Below are 22,263 nucleotides of genomic sequence, written 5' to 3'. Positions count from 1 at the left end.
ATGACATACTATACTATGACTTATGGTGCGGTCCATCTGACAGAGGGGACAGAGGGGACAGATGCACAATGCGGAGTACTGGCCTCGTTGGCTCATATGTTATTTTTCTTCAGATTTGGTTATGATAAAATTGGTGTTAAATTTCATCCCTTGTGGCATTAAGGTCTCAAGCTGCAGGAGCCTTGTTTCACATTTCTGAGTGCAATAACAGTCTTCAATCTTGGACTTCCATAATTCATCTTATTTATTAAACAGGAAGTGTCATTTTTCAGTCAATAGACAATATCATGGATAATTTCCTCTAAAAAGTCAATATCTTGATTTGAATGTACATTAATATAAATGTCCACTTTAAGAATAGTGTCTCATACAATGTTGAGCCAAATTTAGTAGTGTAAAGATGTATCGCTCCCTCTGTGCCAATAACTTTCAACAGCTGTTAGGAAGGAATGCATCATCTCTTTTAAAACAGAGGAGATTTAAAAACAAAAACTTAAAAAAAAAAAAAAAGACCTCATAGGAATGGAAACGTCCTTCATCCATCACCACATCTATAGCAGGTTAACATCTGGGCCCTTAATCAGCAGTCCATGTGGAATCTTCTTCATACATTTGTCACATCCCAAAATGTCACTTACAGTGTGACAGGAAGTGTCGTCAAAGCGTTTAACATTCAGTATTTTAAGAACTACTTGGACAAGGCACGGAGTTCATCGATCATAATGAGCTTTAAGACATCAATGTACTAGAGAGGTGAATAAAAGAGTCATCTCAGTATTCTTCTCACCTTCTAGTTTAAAGCTGGAAATTTTAAACTTCTGCATATTGTTGTCAGTATTATAAGACTGTTATAGAACAAGGCAATAAAAATACAATCTTTAACACATGAAAGATGTAAAATAAACAAATTATGGCTGACTTGTGAGAGATAACACTGTTTACACAAAAAAGGCACTTCTTAAGCAAAACATTTGAGAAGTTTTGGTTTGGCTAGCTTGTCCAAAATAACCAGTAAAATCAATGGTCTTTCCTCCCAGATACATGCGATTGAAATGTAAATAATAGCTCTTGATTGAATGTGTCGACATGGCTTAAAGTTAGGAAACAGTCCCCACATGTCTCATTGTAATATCGAAGCTTCTCTGTTATCTGAAGGAAGGTTCTTGCACGTCTCTTCAAGGCAAACATCCCGGCAGCAGGGCCTGGCTGACTCCCAGTCTGAATCCTGCTACGACGGCATAATCTGAGGAAATTTATCTTGGGAATAAGATCCACATGTTGGCAGGAGCAAAGTTCTTCCTGCTTTGCGGTCCACCAGTCCTCGACTCACCTCACCTGCTTTGTAGTCCGACTGGTCCGCTTCTCCATGGCAACGGAGCAGGGAAAGTCTTGTGTTTTGCAGTGAGACAGGAGAAACCCATTGTGCTTCTGTAATGATGCCTGCTCTCTTTAAAGTGGCTGTTAAGGGCCTCCATAAATAAATAAATTACCCAGCTATAACAAGGGCTCTGTCCTGTCCCTCCTTTCAGTCTTTGTGATCTGCAGCCTCAGGGTTGAGACAGACCATCGGGACACAGGGAGGGAGGTTATAGTGGGGAGGGGAGTATAAGTGACGAATAAGTGGTTTAGGGTCTCTTCCAACCGCTCCGGATCAACGCGTCAGCTCGCAGGAAAGGCTGGCTTCGGAGATCTGTGAGTAGGCATGGAGAGAGGGGTCAGAGACAGAGGGGGACACTCATGTTAGAGGACGCAGAGGTCAAACTGCAAACTTGCTTTGATTTACTTAACACTTCTTTTTTTTCTTTTGCAGTGCTTAGGCTTAAAATGTAGAAGACATACACTCAGTTGCCAGTTTATCAGGTACACCTAATTACACACGTTTCTATTATTTTGTCCACCCTGGTTGTATTGATAAGAGTAGGCTAAATAACAGAAACACCTGTCTGTATAATGTTATACAGTTCAACAGTGCCACAAACAACATCCTTCAAAATTATCAGAGCCCATCCGTGCGGTGTCTGCATGTTCTCTCTGTGTCAGCGTGGGTTTCCTCCAGGTACTCCGGCTTCCTCCCACAGTCCAAAGACATGCAGGTTAATTGATGACTCTAAATTGGCCGTAGGTGTGAATGTGAGTGTGAATGGTTGTCTGTCTCTATGTGTCAGCCCTGTGATAGTCTGGCGACCTGTCCAAGTTGTGCCCCACCTCTTGCCCAACGTCAGCTGGGATAGGCTCCAGTTGGCATTGGGCCAAATTTAATTGCATTGTTGGAGGGAGTTAAGAGTTTCAATGGCACTAGCCGCTTTTGTAATTGTTGTACATGTGACAATAAATAACTATAAACTCTTCATGAAGGTAGACATTCTTGCAGGCCTGTTGCATCAGACTGCATTAGTTTTAGCTAGGTGTACCTAATAAACTGGCAACTGAGTGTATATATTTGAGCCAAACAATTGTTTAAAAAAATCTGCTCCTGCAGTTAATCTTTGTTAACTGTGTATTAGAAATATAAAATTAGCACATAAGGGCATAAACAATAGACTTAACATTGAATGACACATTCCCATAACCTTGCATTTCAACTGGTCGTACTGATACACAAAAGTGAAATTCAAGGCTTTGGGAATGTAGTTATGACGACTCTGTCACACTAATAATGCAGCAGTAACAACAGAAAAGTAGCCGTCATTGTTACAGTTACAGTACAATGGTCAACAAGCTCTACAGGTTAATGAGCAACAAGCTGGCTGTGTCTGAAGTAAACCTCTCAGCTCTGTAAAACATTTTGGATACAGACTGCGTTCATGTTTATCTGACTGACTGTGTGTGTTTTTGTTTTCTAGAGCCTGTTGACCAAACAGCTGTTGAGCACACCGCGGATGACAGTTAGCAAAGACAAAACATGGCGGACGTTGTTGACAGGTGAGAAGTAAATGAACACTGGACAACATGCAACACATAACGGGAGGGGGTCAGGATGATGATGATGATGATGATGAGGATGATGATGATGAGGATGATGATTTAAGGGTACAAGTAGTCACTGAAACTAAACAATGATGTTCTTAAAAAAACAAACACAAAAACTTCCTCTCTGAGGTAAAGACTTGGTGGAAAATTAAAAAAGTGAATTCATGTTTTAAAGACTGTTGGGGGGAAGTGATGTTGTACGGGAGCCCATTTTCACCAGTGTGATAAAAAAAAAAAAAGATTCTTCACGTCATTATAATAAACTTCCTTAAAATAATGTGTTAGTAAGTCCAAATAATGACTTTGTATCTAAAAATACTAAGAGACCTTAAAAAATTAACTTAACATCTCAAAATAAAATAAAACAATAAATAAATAAAATAAATAATAAAATAATGAGAACAAAAACATTCTCATTATTTTATGACTCTTAATCACTGTTTTGAGAAACCTACTAATTATTCTTTGATAAGTACTTACTTTAAGATAAGTGAGTCAATATTTTAAGATCAAGTTCAAAAATTATAATTTTAAAAATGTTTCTTTTTATTTTGAGATACTTAATATTTTGAAATAAGTAAGCCATTATTTTGAGATAACTAAGTCTATTTTATTAGTTTATTTTGAGAACCTTTCTTTTTATTATCACAAAATAAATAAGTCAGCATTTTGAGATACTATCTCATTATCTTTAGATACTGAGTCATTATTTTTTAAGTACTAAGTCATTATTTCAAAATAAAATGGAATAACTCATTCCATATTGAGATACAAAGTCAGTACTCTGTAGATAAGCAAGTCATTGTTTTGAAAAAGCTTCTCATTATTTTGAGATACTAACTTGGTATTTTTTGAGATACTAAGTCATTATCTTGAGACGCAAACTCATCATTTTAAAATAAGTGAGTCATTATTTTGAGAAAGCCGACGTACAGGATCTTTTCTTTATCACACTGTGGTCAGTGGGCTTTCATAATACTGAATTTCTCTTAAACTATAAACTGTAACATGCTTCTTTTCTCCTTCAGTTACTTTGTTCCCTAACTATTGTGTTGAAAAGCAAATCTTAGTGCTGTGAAGCCTTTCTTTTTTTCTTTTATTTTGCGTCCAAAGCACTAGCCGAAGCAGCTGACATCACTGTAGCAGCACACAGGAGCTCGAGGGCCAAGCGGGCCAGGTTTCAGCCAGGCTACCTTCCTTACCCTCTCTTGAGAGTGGGAAATACTGTCATTAATCTTCTTTTCAGCTGGAAGGGGTAGAATGAACAGTGGTGGTTGAGGAAAGAAGAGTCACATGTTAGCCGGAAACCAACACCAAACAAGTTAGTTTCATGGAACAAGGCATCGTTTATACAACCAGTAAATTAGCCAAACCTCTTTATGTTATCATTGTTGAATTCAGCTTCTTGAGAGAAAAACGCCATTATAACGCACAGCCTTTTAAATGTGTCATGCATGATGGTAATTTAATTACAGTCATGGCTGATTGTACTGTGAATGCATCAACATATTTTTCACTTTTAAGAAAATATGTTGACACGCTGTACAACTCTTATTTTCCCATGTAGATCTGCACCAGGCAAAGAGGTTTGGCTGACTCCTATCACCAGACGCCTGATAGGAGTCCTCTGAAGGAGAACACAAACAACCAAATGACGGCCCAGAGTTAGTTCACAGTAGTTGTAGTGGTGGGGTTGGGTTTGGGTGACAGGGATCATGCTGCATGCACAGTGGGGGTCAGGAGGCGTACGAGAGACACCTGGACAACCTTGGCATTAGGGGGGAAGGGCTAGCAGTTGGCGTCGTCACAGAGGTTGGCTTCACAGAAGAACCGTGAGCCGCGTTTAGCAGTGCGGGCTGTGAAGGGCACGCTCTTCAGTACTGGGGGAGGAGGGTGAGGGAGAGAAAACATGTCACACCTGAGACACTGCTACCCTTCTCCGGGGTGAAAAAAAAAACACTGGACCACCTTCAAATGTCTTTCAGGAGACTGTAATGAACCTGCGCTCCTTTTGTGTGTAGCACAGTAAAACCCTCAGGAAGTCTTTAGTGGGATTAGGGGCAACATTTTACTTTACGTCCCTCTATTTTGCATTTATAAGCACTATGTTAACATTTAATAAAAGTCTTATAACATGCCATAATGTAGTGTTTATTCATGTGTTTGTCATCGACTATAACTCCTTCTGTGGGCACCCATCAGCGGAGGCATCTGTATTATAAAAATGGTACCAAAAACAGCTATAAATATAGAAAATGTGTCTTTATATACTGTAAAACTTCAATTAAAAGCCTAGTCCCAATTAAACGCCCAGTCCCTTTTAAGTATATAAAGACACATTTTGCCAAAACAAATCGCAATTAGGGGGCAAACAAACTTGAGTCTGACTGAACCGAACCAAACAGGGCAGGTGTGAAAGCACCCTAAAACGTCCATATAGCTACATACAACTATATTTTAGTGTGTAATAAAACATTTCTTAAATGTCTGTGTACGGCTTTAAACGCTAAACAGGGGACTTAAACTAAAGTGTTATCAGATTAGGACACACTGAGCATGTTTTAGGGCTGTTAACAGCTCTGAGAGTAGTGGCTTAGAAGCATTATTAACATTACTTACAATTATGTTATTGGAACATTTATATTATTCATGTTTTAGGCACTGATTAATAGTTTTCGACAAAAACATCTGTTAGCTCATGTGCTATCCTGAGGCTGTAGATGCTGCTTTTTGTCTCCTATTAAAGCCCTTACAGGAGGGATTTTAAAATGGCGACTCCTAGTGGTAAAGTTAAGGAAGACCTTCGTGTAATCCTCAACCAGTTTTCACTGGCATTCTCTTATTTTTCTACAAACAAAAACCATCATCAGAATACTTTGAAAAATACTATTATCACATAAAAATCTGCACAAAGTAGTTTTAAAGAAGGATCCTGTAAATTAGGACTCTATATACTGATATTCATGTACACTTCAAACTGTCTGTCTATGTACATACTGAGGCTCAGCAGCATTTCTAGCTAGACAGCACGTCATGGAATAACCAGAGGCTGCTGTGCTGCTACGTGCTGTGCTCCAGATGTGGTGGTGTCTGGACTACGTAGCACAAGGTGCAATTCAAAGGAGCCGAGCAGTGAATGACCACAGTCATCCTCGACTTGGGACGACCGGGGCTTCTGGCACCCACATGGGGTCTTTTTAGGGTGCTGTCTGGCCCACCTGTGATGATGTCCTCAATAGTGCCATCCTTGCCCTCGTACACGGGCCGGTGGTCTTTGGCTTGCCGCTTGCGCAACTCCGCGATCAGCTCCTGCTGCTGCTGCCTCTTCTTGTGGGCCTGGACCTGAACCGGCAGAGAGGATATTTGTGCTGTTCACTGTGCTTTTTGGCACGCCACACAGCTTTATTTAGCACTGAGTAAACATCTGATAGGTTTCATCCAGCTCAGTTGCATGCACTGTACCTTGGGGTCATGCTGTTTAGCCTCCTGAGCCAGTAACTTTTCTCTCATTGCTTCCTCCTGCTTTTTCCTCTGCTCGTTTTCTTCCACTGCATCCTGTTGAGAAGAGAAAAACGTGACAGTCTGCCACAAGACACTGAAGCTCAAACAAATCCGAGTCAATACACGTGTGTGGCCCTTTAAAGGTAGAAAAAACAGGTCAAAAGGGGAACATAAACAGGACACACACCAAAACACATACACTTTGATTAACATTATCAATCATTAGAAATGTAATCTTTCTGTTCCTGTCTTCCTCTTTTAACCTTTCTAACACACGCAACTTTTTTATACCTAACACTAAATGTGCTTTAAAGCAATAATAATAATAATAATTTGGGAATTGCACATATTTGCTTTCTTGCTGAGAGTTAGATGAGAAGATCAATACCACTTTATATGTAAATATAAAGCTACAGCCAGCAGCAAATTATCTTAGCTGTGGACAGAGCCAAACGAGCTGTTTCCAGTATTTATACCAAGCTAAATTTACTGGCCTCTTATATTTAAAGGAATACTTCACCCCCCAAATTACCATTTGTACATCAATTACTTACCTTACATTTCATTGAATTTGTGAATAAAACTCTTTGCTGCTGCTCTTCCTGCCTTATGCTTTTCATGTAGGCGCATGGAAGGGCAGGGAAGTTTGCTCTCGCTGCCTCAGGCTTTTCTCATTCACACATGGAAGGGCAGGGAGGTTTGCTCTCTCTGCCTTGGGCTTTCCATGTAAGCACGCAGAAGGGTGGAGAGGTGTGCTCTCTCTGCCTTAGGCTTTCCACATAGGCACGTGGAAGAGGCTTTCTGTGTAGGCCCAAGGAAAGGCAGAGAGGCCCCAGAACAGAGCCATACCGCCAAATATAATACTGCAAATAGAAATAAAGTTTTCCTCGACTAAAGTGTTCCTGACTGAAAGATTGTTTTTGTCAATGGAGTCTGTCTTTGAAGAAAGCATAGATACGTTTCACTTTCATATCAGTATTAAATAGTTAAGTTTTAGTGTTTTAGAGTTGGGAAGAACTGAGCATGCAACTTTTTGAATAAGACTTGGATTATACTGCAAGAGGTGCTTGAGAGTTTTTAAATGGATTAAATGTAGCACCGTTTTACTCCACCCGATCAATAATCATTCTCTTTGGAGGCAAACAAAATCACAAATTCAGTGAAACATGGGATGAGTTCTTGAAAAAACAAATGGTCATTCGGGGGGATGAAGTATTCATTCATATATATAAGGGCAGGCAAGGAGGTGTATCGATCCTCTCATCTAACTCTCTGCAAGAACACAAGTTATTTCTGTTGTATGTTGTTGCCAGGTTAATATTAGAAAGGTAGTGAATTTGCTGTCAAATTTTATTTAATCGGTTGATTATTTTTTTGTTACTATTTCAACTCCCCATATTCTGCACCAGGTTTTATGTTACACTGCTCTCCCCTGGGCCATCTTGGGGTCATAACAAGCGTACTTCCTAAAAGTTTAACTATACCTTCAAGTAACTCATACACAGACAGACACACACACACACAAAGAAATCCTTGTGTTGCACATTTCCTTAAGCAGATCCCATAAATCCAGACTGAGAACAATCCCAGGAAGTGTGCTGTGTGGTGGGGCAGGGCGAGGCTGTCCGGGGGTAAAGGGGATGAGGGAAGGAGGGGGAGAGGGAGGGGGAAGAACCAGTCTAAACACCACAGCTGCAGCTCTGGAGTCAGACCCAGCTGGCCTTTCCTGTTATTTGGCCTCGGACTATGCGCCACGTCCTGTGGCACAGAGGCAGCCAAAGCTCTGCCCTGCTCTGCTCTCACTGAGACTGACAACATCCAAGTCTGAAACCAGGGAACTTCCCATCTGACCAGGAGAGAAAGCTGCGCCCTGTCAGTACAGAAGTGAGGAAAGATGCTGCTGGGTGACCTCACCTTGTAGGCCTTGATAAAGCGCACAAACACAGGGAAGAACACCGAGGGTGGAGTCGTCTTGGCACTCTCTCCGAAGTAGTTCACCACATTGTTGAAGGCTTCCTAGAATCGGGAAAGGACAGTGCCAGAGTGGAAGCATTGTGTGTAAACACTGTCGAGTCATGATGATTGGTTTGTGTGTTAGAGGTCAGTGAGCTGCATCTGTGACAGACGTTTGCCTCATGTCTATTTTCATTTTGTTGCCTTTGAGGTTAAGAGGTGAGGACAGTGTTTGATACCTCTGCTGTCTTGGCGTCCTTCTGCAGCTTGTCCAGCTGTGGGTCACTGGCCTGGACGAAGCCTTTCAGAACTGAATGGTCATGGAGACTGCACTCTTTCCGAATCAGGTCCATGCCTTTCCCCAGCTCTCGAACATCCAGCAGCACATTTTCCAGAGATACTTTTGCACACAATCAGAAGGGGAATATGTTTTATTTACAGCAATACAACCACATATGAGCACATTACCATAGAACTGTTCTCATTTAAAGCTACAATGGGTAACTTTCTAAAAAAAATAACTGTCACTATATCCTGAGAGTAGTACACTAGAAAGATAATCTGTGAAAAAAATTATGTTCCTCTGCCTCCTCATAGTGCTTCAATTGGCATTTGAGGAATCCACCGTGCCTCAACAGAAAAAAACAATCTGAGTCTCTAACGCAGCTGCCAAACACTGCATGTGTACACATTTCATTGCCAACAACAGCGTACACAGAAAAGACATGCAAACAGAAGAAGACTGATGATGAAAAGCAAGCTAATAAGAAAGATTTAAACAGAGCCCAAGAGAAAACAGGAGCACCAGAGCAGCTTTTCTGAGGTGGAGACAGGTACAGGACCTGGAAGGATTTCAAACTGAAACCAAAACAGAAGCCGTACGCTAAAGATAATGAGCTTGACTGAGTGAGAGTATGCACGGGAGTGGGGCTGCAGCATGTGCACAAGCAGTAATTGACACTACGTTTGAGACTCCTGCTGACTCTGTGGATTCTTGAAAATGCCATTTGGAGCACTTTCAGGAGGCAGAGGAACCTGGTTCTTTCACAGATTATCTTTCCCATGTACGTCTGTCAGGATGTAGTGACAGGGGCAGCAGTAGCTCAGTCCATAGGGACTTGGGTTGGGAACCGGAGGGTCGCCAACTCAAGTCCCCATCCAGACCAAGTACAGAACGTGGACTGAAAGCTGGGGAGGTTTATCCTTAATAAACTTTGAACAACAACATCTCTCCATTTAATGCATGTATAGATCCTGCTTGTGCATGTGTGTATTTCGGGCCTGTGTGTGTATGACAAGAGTAAAAAAATTGAATTTCCCCTCTGGGATTATTACAGTATTTCTTCTTCTTCTGTCAGGATATAGTAACGGTTTCAGCAGATATGACAAAAAGTTAAATTCATAAAAGTTACCTACTGAACCTTTAACTGAACATACAGTAGCTGACTGTTTTATTAACATGTCTTCATAACTCACCTGCTGCAGCTTTATCCACAAAGTGCAGTTCGCTGTAGAAGTTGGCCAGCTCAGGGTACTTCTCTTTCAGAATGAGAGCTATGTAGTGGAGCAACGTCATCTTCCTGTCTGTAGACTTAGTGTCCAGCAGCTGTGGAGCAATAGGAGTGAATGGGAATATCAGCAAAGCACTGTACAAATAAACTCTGTGGCATATTTTTGTGATTATTGGTGTGGGGATAAACTGAGCACTTGAAAAATGTCTCTAAATTCCACTACGTAATACTTACCAGATCAAGACTTTGTAATTTGAAGCCATAAACGCAGCCTCGCTTGCTGCTGTTCATGTAGTTCCCCAAGGCTAAGATGATCTACAAGTGAACCAGAAGAATAAATGTATATATATGAACAATGGAAACACTGCTGATTAATAAAAAAAAACAGTCGCACAAACACTTGTTACCTCGAGCACTCTTTTCAACTTTGGTGCAGATTTCACTGAGCCAGAAGCAGCGATGACAGCGTTGAGCTGTGGTGTGAGCATGTTGATGTTGTCAGCAAAGTTCCCGACAAACGTGATGATGTTCATTCTCTGCGTGAGCCTCTCGATCTTGCTGAAAAACAACATAAAGCGATCTTCCTCCGCCAACTGGTCCAGTGGACGCCGCTCGCGCTCATACTGACGCAGCACCTTCACCTCTGCGTCCGTGGGCAGGAAACGCATCAGGCACTCCACAAAGTCGACAGGTAAGGCCTTGAGGTCAAACCTGGGTGAACATAACACATATTAGTAATTTGTTCTATCTTGTCTGTGGTTTTAAAAGGATCTCAACTCCAGTAAGAGTGCATACTTCTCTATTGCTCTGCAGATCTCTTCTGTGCTCTTGTTAGCCTTTCGCAGTGTGATGGCTAAGTTCTTGGAGCGATTGGCGTCCAGGAGGGTGACTTTGTTTACAGCCTTCTGGGCTACTTTGCTCTTTGTGCAGGAAAGATCCACAATGGGACCCTGGGCTCTGGTCTTAAACAGCTCCTCAAACCTCTCCAGATCCAGCTCCTGCATATGAGTGACAGTTTACTGGCATGTTCTGAACTTATATTGAAGACACATTTTCTCAATCAGCTTCTTACTGTGAGCGATGGGCTCATTCACGAGCAGCATCTGCATTTTTATTTTCTCCATGCTCTTCTCACTGATTAAAGGTGGGCATGGCTCAATGGGGAAAAAGATAATGTCATGTATTGCCATGCACCAGTCCGGATTTTGCAAATTTACCTGAGCTTTTGAGTGTAAATAAATAGACTGCTGCAGGAATGACTTTTTTGTAGGACAACCTGGAAGTTATCATTGCCCTGGTTCCCTCAACAACCAGTCAACTGTATTTTAATTGAATTTTGGATTATTGCAGAAAATGAGCTCTGTGGCAAACAGTTTATGATACTTTTTGTATTTTGTTTTGTTCAGCAAGATAATCTTCACAAATGAACACCACTTTCATGATTTTTTAAGCGTAAATGCAATCTTCAGAAGTAGAAAGCTAACGACAGGCCATAAACGAACTACACTACAATCACAAGACCTCACATGGCCACCACAACCAGGCTATGAAGCTGTGCTCAGCGCAACACTGTGTGGTCTCATTTAGCCACTTGTTAGCAAACGTCTTTTTTAAGACATGCAAAAGCTTAAATAGTCAAGAGTGGGGTATGTACTGACTTATTTTTTGTCATGTACTTGGGCTTGTGTGAACCACAAACCTTACTTCAGGCATCTGATCAACTCACTGACTAAGACAAGGGAACCACAAGAGCAACAATATTAGAGCATGTCTGAGTTTAGGACTCATTCCTGCAGCACTCTATAGTAAATAATAAAAAGCCGTTTTATCTGCGTGATTTACCTCCAGCACACGTTCGTCGTCAATCTCGTTGAAGACTGTGCCGTTGATCTGATTGGGCTTCAAGGCTGTCCAGTTAAACACAGGCAGGCGGAACTTGGTCTTGATGGGCTTCTTGATTCTGATAGCTGAAGTCGAGAATTAAATAAAATACATAAAATTGTTATTATGTGCCTGCAGTGGAATATAAAGCAAAGAAAAAGTGCATAACAATAATGTCATTTGTATCAGCCCTCACCTGAGAGACCCAAACTGAGGATAACTGATGGAGAAGCATCTGGCAGAGGTGGAGCGAGAGGAGGTGGCGGTGGTGGGATTGGCACACACTGACCTGGAATTGATGTACAAGAAAATGTTGAAATGCTTTTGTTTATCCATTTTATATGTTGATATTTTGATTTCATTTTATCAGTCGCATAACCTCACTTTGATCCTCTGTGTTTTGCCATTCCTTATTAGTCTCTTAATATTTGATCTACTTAATTCTAAGCCTGTATTATATGTTTCGTGACATCTGTGTGTTATATTCTATGCGGTGTTGTTATCTCCTGCAAGTCCTCTCTGAGCTGAAAACAGCTCTTTCAGTTGTTTCTCTTGTGCTGCAGTCTGCCTTCACACTCACACACAAAGGGAACAACTTGTATTTCCTTTTCCTGTCTGGCACAGAAACACACTGCTGCAACCCATCACCTGGCTTGGCACGAATAAACAAAGAATGGGAACTGAAAATAGACCTCTGCTGTGGGTCTGTAGTCAAACACAGTCAACTTTCACATGCATGTGTCACCAGACATAATCACTGTGAGTCATCACCTGAGGCAGAGGGAAGAGGAGGAGGAGGTGGTGGAGGTGGCGGAGGAGGTGGAGGGGCTTCGCTGGCTGGTGGTAAACTGGTGTCTATCCCTCCTGGTTCGGTTAACCCAGCTGTTGAACCCAAAGACAGCTGCCCAATGTCACCCAGTGGGATCCCAAGGCCACCGCCCCCACCTCCACCTCCACCCCCGACGCCCAGTGGCTCAATGGCAATGTCTCCATCAGCCTTCTTGTGCAAACGGATGGTGCCTTGCTGTTCCAGCTCCAGCAGCCGCCTCTCAATGTTGAAGTGTCTCTGGAAGGCTGCATCCTTCTCCTTCAGCACCCTCCTCAGGGTGTTGACCTGGGTGTTGGTCGACTCGTATGTCTCCTAATAGTCACCAGGGGGCGATAAAGAGCACAACACAATGACTACACATGCCAAAGAAACATCCTGTTTCCTGCTGACCTAATTTGCTATCACAGCAATTTAACTACATGCTATTCAAACAGATCTTTGCTAACGCTCAGTGAGGGGAAGCCTTTCTGATGCGAGGCAGTCAAAGCAGCATTACATCATCATGACTGCAGCCTTACCCGTATCGTATGCAGGTCCTTATCTTTCTGAAGGAGCAGCTTCTCCAGATCTGCTACTTTCATCATGGTTTCATTCTCAACCTCCAGCAGCTTCTCCGTCACCTGCGGGAGAAGACACAGAGAACAACAACGGAGAGATGAGAGGAAGTGAATACAAGAATTGATCCACAGCACGGGCACCTTTCCCAGTTCCACTCCCTCCCACTCTCTCCCCTATACACCGCATCATCAATAAGAAATAAGATATACCTAGCAGCATGACGCAGCAGCAGCATGACACAGCTTTTAGTTTTGATTTTGAACAGATTACACATGTTGCACAGGAATTCACAGTAGATTCTTCACCCTCATCCTCCCCCATCATTCCTGACCCCTGAGAGCAGAGTTTGTTATGAAATTCCTCGAGTGATGTCAGGGCTGCCCACGACCCTTCTGTGTGAAGAAGGTCTTTGCAAAGCAGCGTGGGTTACGAAGGCAACTGCCCAGAAAGAATGAGCCAACACGAGAACAATATTATGCTTGTTTCACGCACAGTATTTTCCAGCGTTCTCCACCCCGTCATTATTCTGAACCACTCGTGAAATGCAAACACTGAGTAGATTCCTAATCACCACGTAGAAACAGCGGAGTTAAGTACATGGCTGGTGAACCACAACAATCTCATAAACGAGCCCAGGGAGCTGTGTTGGTGGTCCAGACAGGGTGGTGCACTTACATGGGACAGGTGCTCCTCCAGCTCCTCCACCTTCTCCAGAGCTGCATTCTTCGTCTCCGCATCTTCCAGCAGACCACCCACGTCAAACACGTTATCCAGGTAGGCCTGGATCTGCACCGACAGCTTGTCACTCTCCGTGTGTTTACATTTCTGACGTGATGGAGAATAAATAAGCATTAGAGATATTCTACACCCACTGTGCAAATAATCTCCACTTCCTGTTTCAACCGCAGCATCGTCACCTTACCTCCAGGTAATCATCCAGTCCCAGCTTGGTGAATTCATACTGCAGATGGACTCTGAAGTTCATGTCCTCCACTGAGTGGACCACGATGTTGATGAACTGCATGCAAGCGACCTGGACCACAGACACAGACAGATTTAGATCCAAAAATATTTAATCAGATGGATAAGTGGACACAGTCATACCCAAAAGCATACGTCCATCCGTAACACACATCTTACCATGTAGTCGATGTTTCCCTCCTCACAGCGGAAGTATTCCATCAGTCTCTCAAAGCGATGCTTCTCTTTACACACCTAAAAGGACATTAAAAGACATTTGGTGATGATTTACAAAAAAATTTGAATATGAATTATGATGTTTTAATTTTAGCTGAAATGTGGGATGAAAAAGTCACAACTGAACTAAGCTGCAACCTCCAGGGCTGAAAAATGAAGCCAACACACAAGTGCCAAAAACGGCAGTTCTTTGAATGGCCACTTGGCTCCAAAAGCGAGTCAATTCCCATAGACACCCGTGTTAAAATGCCTGACTTTACAGGTGAAATTAACATGTTTAAAGCCTGGTACAAAAAACGGTTTTGGTTGCTATGGGGACTGAATTTTTACATGACTCATCTGTTTACATTTTATTAAGGCTTAAAGTTATGCATAATTAAGACCATGGCCGCTTTGAGTGACAGGCTGTCTGTACATATTCATATTGTCTTTAGGTTCTCAGTCAGATCCATCCCTCACACTTCCATAGCTCCACCCTCTCGTCCAAATATGGTCACATCTGGCCATGGATTTATAAAGAGAACTGGAAAGCACGTAGAAGGCGGGGCCTCATTAATTCCTATAGAAGTTTTTCAGTGGTGTAAGGAGCTAAATACATTCATATGCATTAAAGGTACCCAGATGATCGGTGCTGCATCCGCATCATTGGGCCCATAGAGCAAGGGCACTAGAGACTTCCTCTGACCAAGCTGGCTGCTTCCCTTTTAGCACGCCGCTAACTTAAATGGGGATAAAATGATTTAATCGTGTGGCTCTTCTTGACTTTACAAATGTTACTGGACTGCATGCATCTAGCTGTAGGTAAAATGAATGATTTTGTCGGGGTTGTGAAGCTGAACAACTGTCACACACACATGCTCTTTAACAATGGAAGTCTATGGGAAAAACTCTTTTTGGGCCCAGTGGTATCAAAATGGACTCAAAAGTTGTAATACAACTGATTGGCCACTACGAAAATTGGCTCCTGGGGACCAGTTTCTGGCTCGAAAAAAGACAACAAACAAAAAAACAAGATGGCAACGGCCAAAATGCTGAACTCAAGGATTTAAAACAAGAGTCCACAATCCAGTGGGTGACGTCTTAGAATAACAAGATGTCCAACAAGCAGAGAATCTGAATGGAAGGTCAAAATGATCTATTTTAAAACTAATTGTCTAAATGTCAAAATATAATGTTTAATCTGACTAATGTTGGAGGAGCTGTTGCACGTTAGGGGACTTCACCTTTTATCTTTTGGGACTTCCCGAAACTCCTACAGCACTGGCTAAATGTTAAAAAAGAGATTAAATCTATTTTGGGTATTAACTATTAACAGTGCACTTTTTGTTCTTGGTATCCTATCTGCATACCAAAAACAGTAATTTATCTATTAGGGATTTTGCTCTTAATCACAAAAATATGTACATATCACAGTCTCTACATTCAGTGCATTGGAGAGAAAAGATTAAGTTAGTTTGTGTCTGTGAGGAGATCAAAGCAAATCAAAAACAATCAAGGTTTTTATTAAGAAATGGGCACCACTTGTACGAGCTGTACCAGAACTTTGTATTTCAGAGTAAAAAGCACCACTGTCTTTTTTTTTAATTTTCTTTCAATTTTCCTTTTCTCCTACAATTTACTGCTTATTTTACTATCCATTACTCTCTGTCAGTGAGATCATATATCTTCCATGTTTATGGGTTGTTCTGCTGTGTCTTGAGTTGGTGCAATAAAAATAAATTTTAAAACATATCAAAACAACCAACAGAGCTCATCCAAAATCCTTTGTGTATCTACTGTATTATATTAATTCACGAGACAGATCATGGCATAATACAGTATTTTGTTATGATGAAACACATTCCAGGATCGAATAAGAGCTTAGCTGCATGTAAACAGAGGGAAGCTTACTCCATTTGCAACAACAGCCTCTTCTCATGATCGTAACTCATGGGAAGGGAAGCCAGCGAAAGATAGAGACATGGGACAGATTATTTTAGCTAAATTCCTACACCGAAATACATCCAAGGAAGAAAAAAAACAAGCACAGCGTTCTCAATTCTATTTTTTCATACTGCAAAAATAATTTCTGACAATCCTAACTGAGCATAGAAGCAGTCATGGACCTTATATTACTGAACAGCAGTGGTTGAATACCACAGGTGGCCTTCTTTAGAGATTTCAAAGACCCGTCACCTTGTATTAATGTATCATTTAAAAAAAGAAAAACCACTATAGAAACACCATCTTGTTTTGACTGGTGGGTTGATTAGCTCTTGTGTCTCTGGGGCTTTTCAACTGTGAGGTAATCGTCTTGTTCCGGTATTTAGGTGACTGTGTCGGCAGAAACTGAGAAGCTAAGCAAACCTTTGTGGTCTACTGGCTCCCATCAGGGAGTTGATCTTTATCATTGTTCAAGGTTGACTCACATCTGGTGTCTTAATGAGACTAATGACCGCAGACAGGCCACCGTAGAGCTTTGCTTACACCCTCAGTAGACATGAAATCTCAGAGCTCCTCCACTTTCCTCTACACTGCCCCTTTATGCCCTCATGCACACCAGTGATGTGGGAAATCGTCTCAATTTAATTAATGCCAGCTTGATTTTTTTTGAAGCACATTCAATGCTCACAGGGTTGGTCATGTATTAACACCAAAATAAATAGTGCAACTGCGAGATGATAATGGTTCAAGTGTCATTAAAATGTTGCTTTGGGCACCTCTTTGAAGTTGTCAAATGCTGAGAGGATGATCTCGTGACCTCCTCGGACTAGACACACAGCAGCCAGCAGCTCCAGGACCAAGGCTTTCGTCCTGCAAGTACAAGAGACACTCGTCAGGGCATAAGTGAATATAATTCAACTGCAAGCATTAAGTCTGTCAAATTAAAGTGGAAAAGCACAAAATTTATACTGTCTACTTGGGCTGTGTATTGACAATAAGTTGGCAATACAATACGCATCATGATACGAGGGTTACAATTCAATATATTGCGATATACTGCAATACTATAAGCAAGGTGATGTATTGTGATTTTTTTAAATCGAACTTTTGGAAAACTGTCATAGTATAAAGAAAAAACACCGTATCCATAAAGTCTGAGTAAAAAAAGTTTACTCTCCATCAGAACAGTGGGATCTGCATTTGCAATTATCACAGTCCTTGTACCACGCTACACTCTTAGAGATAAAGGTGCTAACTAGAACCATATAGGGTTCTTCAGCTTAAAGCCATAAGACAGGGGTAGGCAATCTGCGGATCCAGAGCCACATGCAGCTCTTTAGACCATCTCCATTGGCTCCCTGTGACTTTGACATAAAATTATATGCTATCTTTTTTCATTCAGATTTTCATTTGTCATTATTGTACGCCTAAAGTGATTACTGCATTCTACTGAAAAATGTGTGGCCTATATATCAAATCAAAAAAATGTTTCGACATTTCAACAACTAAAATATGCGTCATACGTCTATGACCTAGCGCCTTTCCTCTAAATTCTGCTGAACTTCAGTAGTGGTGGCTAGCCTGGAGTCTCTGTAGCAAAAAAATCCAAAAAAAGCAAAAAAAAGCAAGTCCTAGAAGAAAATATAAGATTTAATAGAGTGCAGACAGATCAATTTGCTTTCACCACCAATGCTGCAAAGTTTGAGCACTAAATAATTATGAATAGCAAATTACAGAGTAGCCACCTTGTAGTAAATCATATTAATAAATCGTCATTAAGACCTATTCGTAATGTTGATGAGCTAATTTCGACTTAATAGGCTGTTACCTTTATTCAAATATGTTTTGCGGCTCCAGACAGTTTTTTTTTGGCCAATAATGGCTCTTTAAAAAGCAAAGTTTGCCGACCCCTGCCATAGGAGAACAATTGAAACCCTTTCAGAGTGTCCTTCCTCGTACCTACCATGAAGGGTTACACCTAGAGCCATCTGTGAAAGGTTTCACCCACAACTACCTACAAGAGGTCCTACAGAGAAATGTAATAGTTTCCACCAAGAACCATCTAAGGGGTTCCATCCCGAATCTTTCCATCTTCTAAAGGTGCTGACAAGAACCCACCCAAAGAGTTCTACCAAGAACTTTATTTTCCAAAAGTTTAATTTAGAACCAACCCAGGGAGCCCAAAAATAGTAAGTGACTACATTATTTATAGATCTCTCTTCCACTTCTCATGGTTTTAGTTTAATAGGTTAGACTGGGGCCAAGGGAGCCACGTCCAGCAGCATTGGGCTTCATGAGGTTCCAAAAGGGCTGATGTGGTCCAGCGCAACCCACAATATTTAGGGCTCACAATCATGTTTTTAAGGGCGGAGATTTCATGAAATCACTACTACTGCAGTCTTAACTATTTCAATGGTGCAGCGGGGCTGGGAACTGAAACTCCGTTCCAAATTAGGACTGAATACAAAATGCCAAGTGCCTGGTACCCATAAACAAAAACAATAAATCATGTGGAACTGTATGGCATGAAATAATGGTAAAGATAAAATGAACTAATTAAGGTTATTACAGATACGTCTACATTTAAAAATACCATCTGAAACATGGATAAACATTTGAATATATGTGGGTGAAGATCTCTAAATACTTAGATGAAAAGGTGTTCTGCATTGAACCCTTAGTCTTACAGAGAAACCCTGAAGAACCCTTACTTCAAAAAAGTGTTTTTAGAGGCAAATGGTTCTGGGTAGAACTTCAGCCCTTCTTGAAGAACCCTTATTTCTAAGAGTGTAGCTACAGTTGTTATGTTGGAGCTGATAAATTACAACACTGCTATCTGGCAGTCAAAGGTTTAAACACAACATTAAATGAACCACTGCCACAAATCTGTGCATGTAAACTATTCATAAAAATCGATACAGTATCACTTAACATAAAATTGCCATACTTAAGTGTATCAATATTTTTTATCTCTACTATCTACGCTACCAGAATGTATGTTCTCAAAATGCATGCAAGGAAGTTGAAATCTATAATCAATGCTAAAGTCTGAAGCCAGGGCAGGTCTTTAGAGCTTTTCAAGTGTTTACGCTCCCAGCCTTCATTATGAAGTGATCAGCCCTGGTGGTTTACCACTAATCTCCCTTTAGTAAACATTCCTTTAACAGCCTGTATATACGCCTCTGATCCCAACTTCAGAGAGAAGCTGAGCCCCATGAAGAATGAGAGGCATATCATATGAACTGGCTGCAGGGTTTCCCCCTTTGTTAGACCCAGCCCTGCGTCTAAGGAGACGGGGGGCCACAGTTCTTACCGTGAGTTCTTATTGTTCAAGCTGAGAGCAATTTCATTGACTGCGTGCGCGTGAGACATGACCATATTGAAGCCATACTGCAAGAAGAAGACACAGACAGTGAGAGAGAGAGAGAACAGGATGTGGTCAGGAAAACCTAAAAATATATCGAGCACAGGAAACACGTAATCCTCACATTGTGTGTTGGTGTTACCTGATAATTCATGATTGCTCTCAAGCACATGATGCACACATGCACATCATCTTTTTGGCTCACGAGGCGGGAGTTCTTGATGGTTTTGCTGTTGGAAACCGTGCCATAGCTGCAACAGATGACAGAAGTTAACATGTAGAAGAGATTCAGTAATCAAACTCAGTGTTTGACTTTAAACGTTGGTGTTTAACCAAAGCTCGTTTCATTTATTTCTGGAGTTTATCTGGAAGTCATATGACTCTTGTTTAAAGTGTTGTCACATAGACAGAGGCAGAGAGAAAATTACAGAGAATGAGGTCTGACAGAAAAAACTTCGATGGCTTTTGAGGTTACAGATGCATCATGGGAGAAGCCTGGTTTCCTTGCTTCTGTCAACAGACTGAGGTCTATGCACACACACTGCTGTTATGTAACTGTAATGCCCAGTCATCATGTGCACATAGTATTATTACTTTCCTTGTGCAGTTTATAAATGGCCTTTACCGTGTCTCGTGATCCAGCATTTCTGAATCATATACATTGTCCCAGGTATACATGATACACACAGTTACACTAATACAGACTGGGTAGTTATCTTAATCTAAATGCTATAAAGCCTGAAAGCTATTTGTCTTTTACTCCTATCAGACTTTACATCTTGTGTCTCTTCATCTCTTGTCTGTGTGTGGCTCAGTGATGAAGAAAACTGTCCAACATGTGCTGCTGCTCACAGCTGGCTCTCATCTGAAGACGGTGCAGAGGCACATCTGGACAGATGAGGGAGGACTATTAACAAAGAGAGACTCATAACGCAAAAAGGTCAAAGATTTCTGGTATCTATCTCTGATTGACTTTGTGCAGAGCCTTGAGGTCAAGAGCTCATCAACCATTCAGGCTTCCCCCTGAAACAATACAAGCACCAAGACAACCAGCTTGCATGCTAATACATGTTTATAGCATTCGCGGTTAGCAGAGTGAGGCAACAAGGATAGGTAACACAGCGAGGAAGCTTGCTTAGCAATACGTACCGGAGGACAGACTGGCGGGCAGAGCGCACCAGTGTGTTGCAGAAGGGTTGGGTGTGGTGCAGATCCTCTATGGACCTGCTCCAAGATTTAGCCTTGTCCAAGTAGCCATCCTCCCCATTCTCCAGCCCCTCAAAATCCAACCTGGGCCACATACAGACAGACAGACAGACAAGCCGACAGAGAGGCACAGGGGGGTGTAGAGGAGAGGCACGGGGGAGGTTAGGTCAGCGAGGCAGCTTGGTAGAGAGCCAGGGGTTATCACAAGAACTGTCATCAAGCTGCATGATAAAAGCTCAGCACAGAGATCCCATCCCATTCAGGCAACGTATAGCTCAGCACTACACCACATAGCATCTATCCAGAAACACATTCAGTTTGCCAAGTATGCAACAGGGCATACAAAGACATCCAAAGAGTAAGATCTGCCAAGAGCACATTTTTAGATGCACGAGCGGTTTATTACAGGCTCTACACAGGACACGACGTGTTAACCCAGCATCTGAATCCACTGCCCAACCCAGCTCCTTAGGAAGGTTTTTGGCTACAGTCAGGAGAAATGTGTGTGTGTGTGTCTGTGTGTGTGTGTCTGTGTGTGTAAAGTACACTTTGATAAAAGTACTCACATGACAGCACACTGGGCAAAGGAGAGGTACTCCACCAGGACGTCAAGGCCTCTGTTCTCATCATTGAGGAACTCCCTGACCCACCTGTGACGCATGAGAACACGGAGGGGTTAGCAGGGCAACGAATCACGAACACACCCTTATCCTTTTATCCTTTAGTACTATATTTCATCCAAGAACAGTTATAGAAACAGAGATAGACAGAAAACAGAGATTTGTGTAATTTTTAAGATTGATAAAAGCCCTCTTATAGGACTTTTTTTAACTTAAAGGATCAATCTGGTTTATAACAACTCAAATCTTGTTTTGGCCGTCCTGACTAATAACATTAATAACATTTATTTGTTGTATTGCTTGTAATGAATCCTGAAATAGTATAAAAAGAACCAATATTTACTTTGAATACTGAGATTCATTCCTGTAAAGTAATTACAATAAATACGAAGCAAAATGAAAGCTCAAGTCTCGTCAAATGTGTAGATGGGTGGATGTGTATTTATGTTATTATATGTTTAGATATGCATGCACACACAGATTCGTATGCATGTTTAAGTATAACTATAACTATGTATAAGGGCTGGGCGATATGGATAAAATCAAATATCACAATATTTTTGACCAAATACTTAAATATCGATATTGCCACAATACTGTATTGTTGACTACTGGTGCTTTCACAAAATATTTACATAATGATTTTTATTTTTATTTTTTTAAATATAAACATCAGTAATGTGGATATAATGAATAAGTGGGTAAAGGCAAATAACAGAACAACTAGAACAGACTGGTAAGTCCACTGTA

At 41.4% G+C, this 22,263-nt stretch overlaps 1 protein-coding gene across 5 annotated transcripts in view; it reads right to left on the bottom strand.

Annotated features, from left to right (window-relative positions):
• Positions 1–226: 226 nt before the first annotated feature.
• Positions 227–22,263, bottom strand: part of fmnl3 (formin-like 3) — a 49,060-nt gene continuing 27,023 nt past the window's right edge. Inside the window, exons 5-26 of one of the 5 annotated variants that reach the window (XM_050064989.1) lie at positions 21,460–21,543; positions 20,837–20,977; positions 19,830–19,938; positions 19,637–19,713; positions 17,100–17,193; positions 14,344–14,418; positions 14,126–14,236; positions 13,879–14,028; positions 13,164–13,265; positions 12,588–12,957; positions 12,013–12,105; positions 11,778–11,902; positions 10,731–10,933; positions 10,343–10,646; positions 10,170–10,250; positions 9,901–10,030; positions 8,664–8,824; positions 8,386–8,487; positions 6,433–6,525; positions 6,189–6,312; positions 4,729–4,850; positions 227–1,690 (exon numbers count right to left, since the gene is read on the bottom strand). In XM_050064989.1, the coding sequence (XP_049920946.1) occupies positions 4,759–4,850; positions 6,189–6,312; positions 6,433–6,525; positions 8,386–8,487; positions 8,664–8,824; positions 9,901–10,030; positions 10,170–10,250; positions 10,343–10,646; positions 10,731–10,933; positions 11,778–11,902; positions 12,013–12,105; positions 12,588–12,957; positions 13,164–13,265; positions 13,879–14,028; positions 14,126–14,236; positions 14,344–14,418; positions 17,100–17,193; positions 19,637–19,713; positions 19,830–19,938; positions 20,837–20,977; positions 21,460–21,543 (2,821 nt within the window). In that variant the 3' untranslated portion in view covers positions 227–1,690; positions 4,729–4,758. Of the gene's footprint in view, positions 1,691–4,172; positions 4,217–4,728; positions 4,851–6,188; positions 6,313–6,432; positions 6,526–8,385; positions 8,488–8,663; positions 8,825–9,900; positions 10,031–10,169; positions 10,251–10,342; positions 10,647–10,730; positions 10,934–11,777; positions 11,903–12,012; positions 12,106–12,587; positions 12,958–13,163; positions 13,266–13,878; positions 14,029–14,125; positions 14,237–14,343; positions 14,419–17,099; positions 17,194–19,636; positions 19,714–19,829; positions 19,939–20,836; positions 20,978–21,459; positions 21,544–22,263 lie in introns of all 5 variants that reach the window. The other 4 variants (XM_050064988.1, XM_050064990.1, XM_050064991.1 and 1 more) reach the window with 4 other exon arrangements.

This window comes from Epinephelus moara, chromosome 16, assembly GCF_006386435.1.
Source record: "Epinephelus moara isolate mb chromosome 16, YSFRI_EMoa_1.0, whole genome shotgun sequence".
NCBI lineage: Eukaryota > Metazoa > Chordata > Actinopteri > Perciformes > Serranidae > Epinephelus > Epinephelus moara.
The sequence above is the reverse complement of the archived record's forward strand: the minus strand, read 5'-3'. Positions and strand labels throughout refer to the sequence as shown.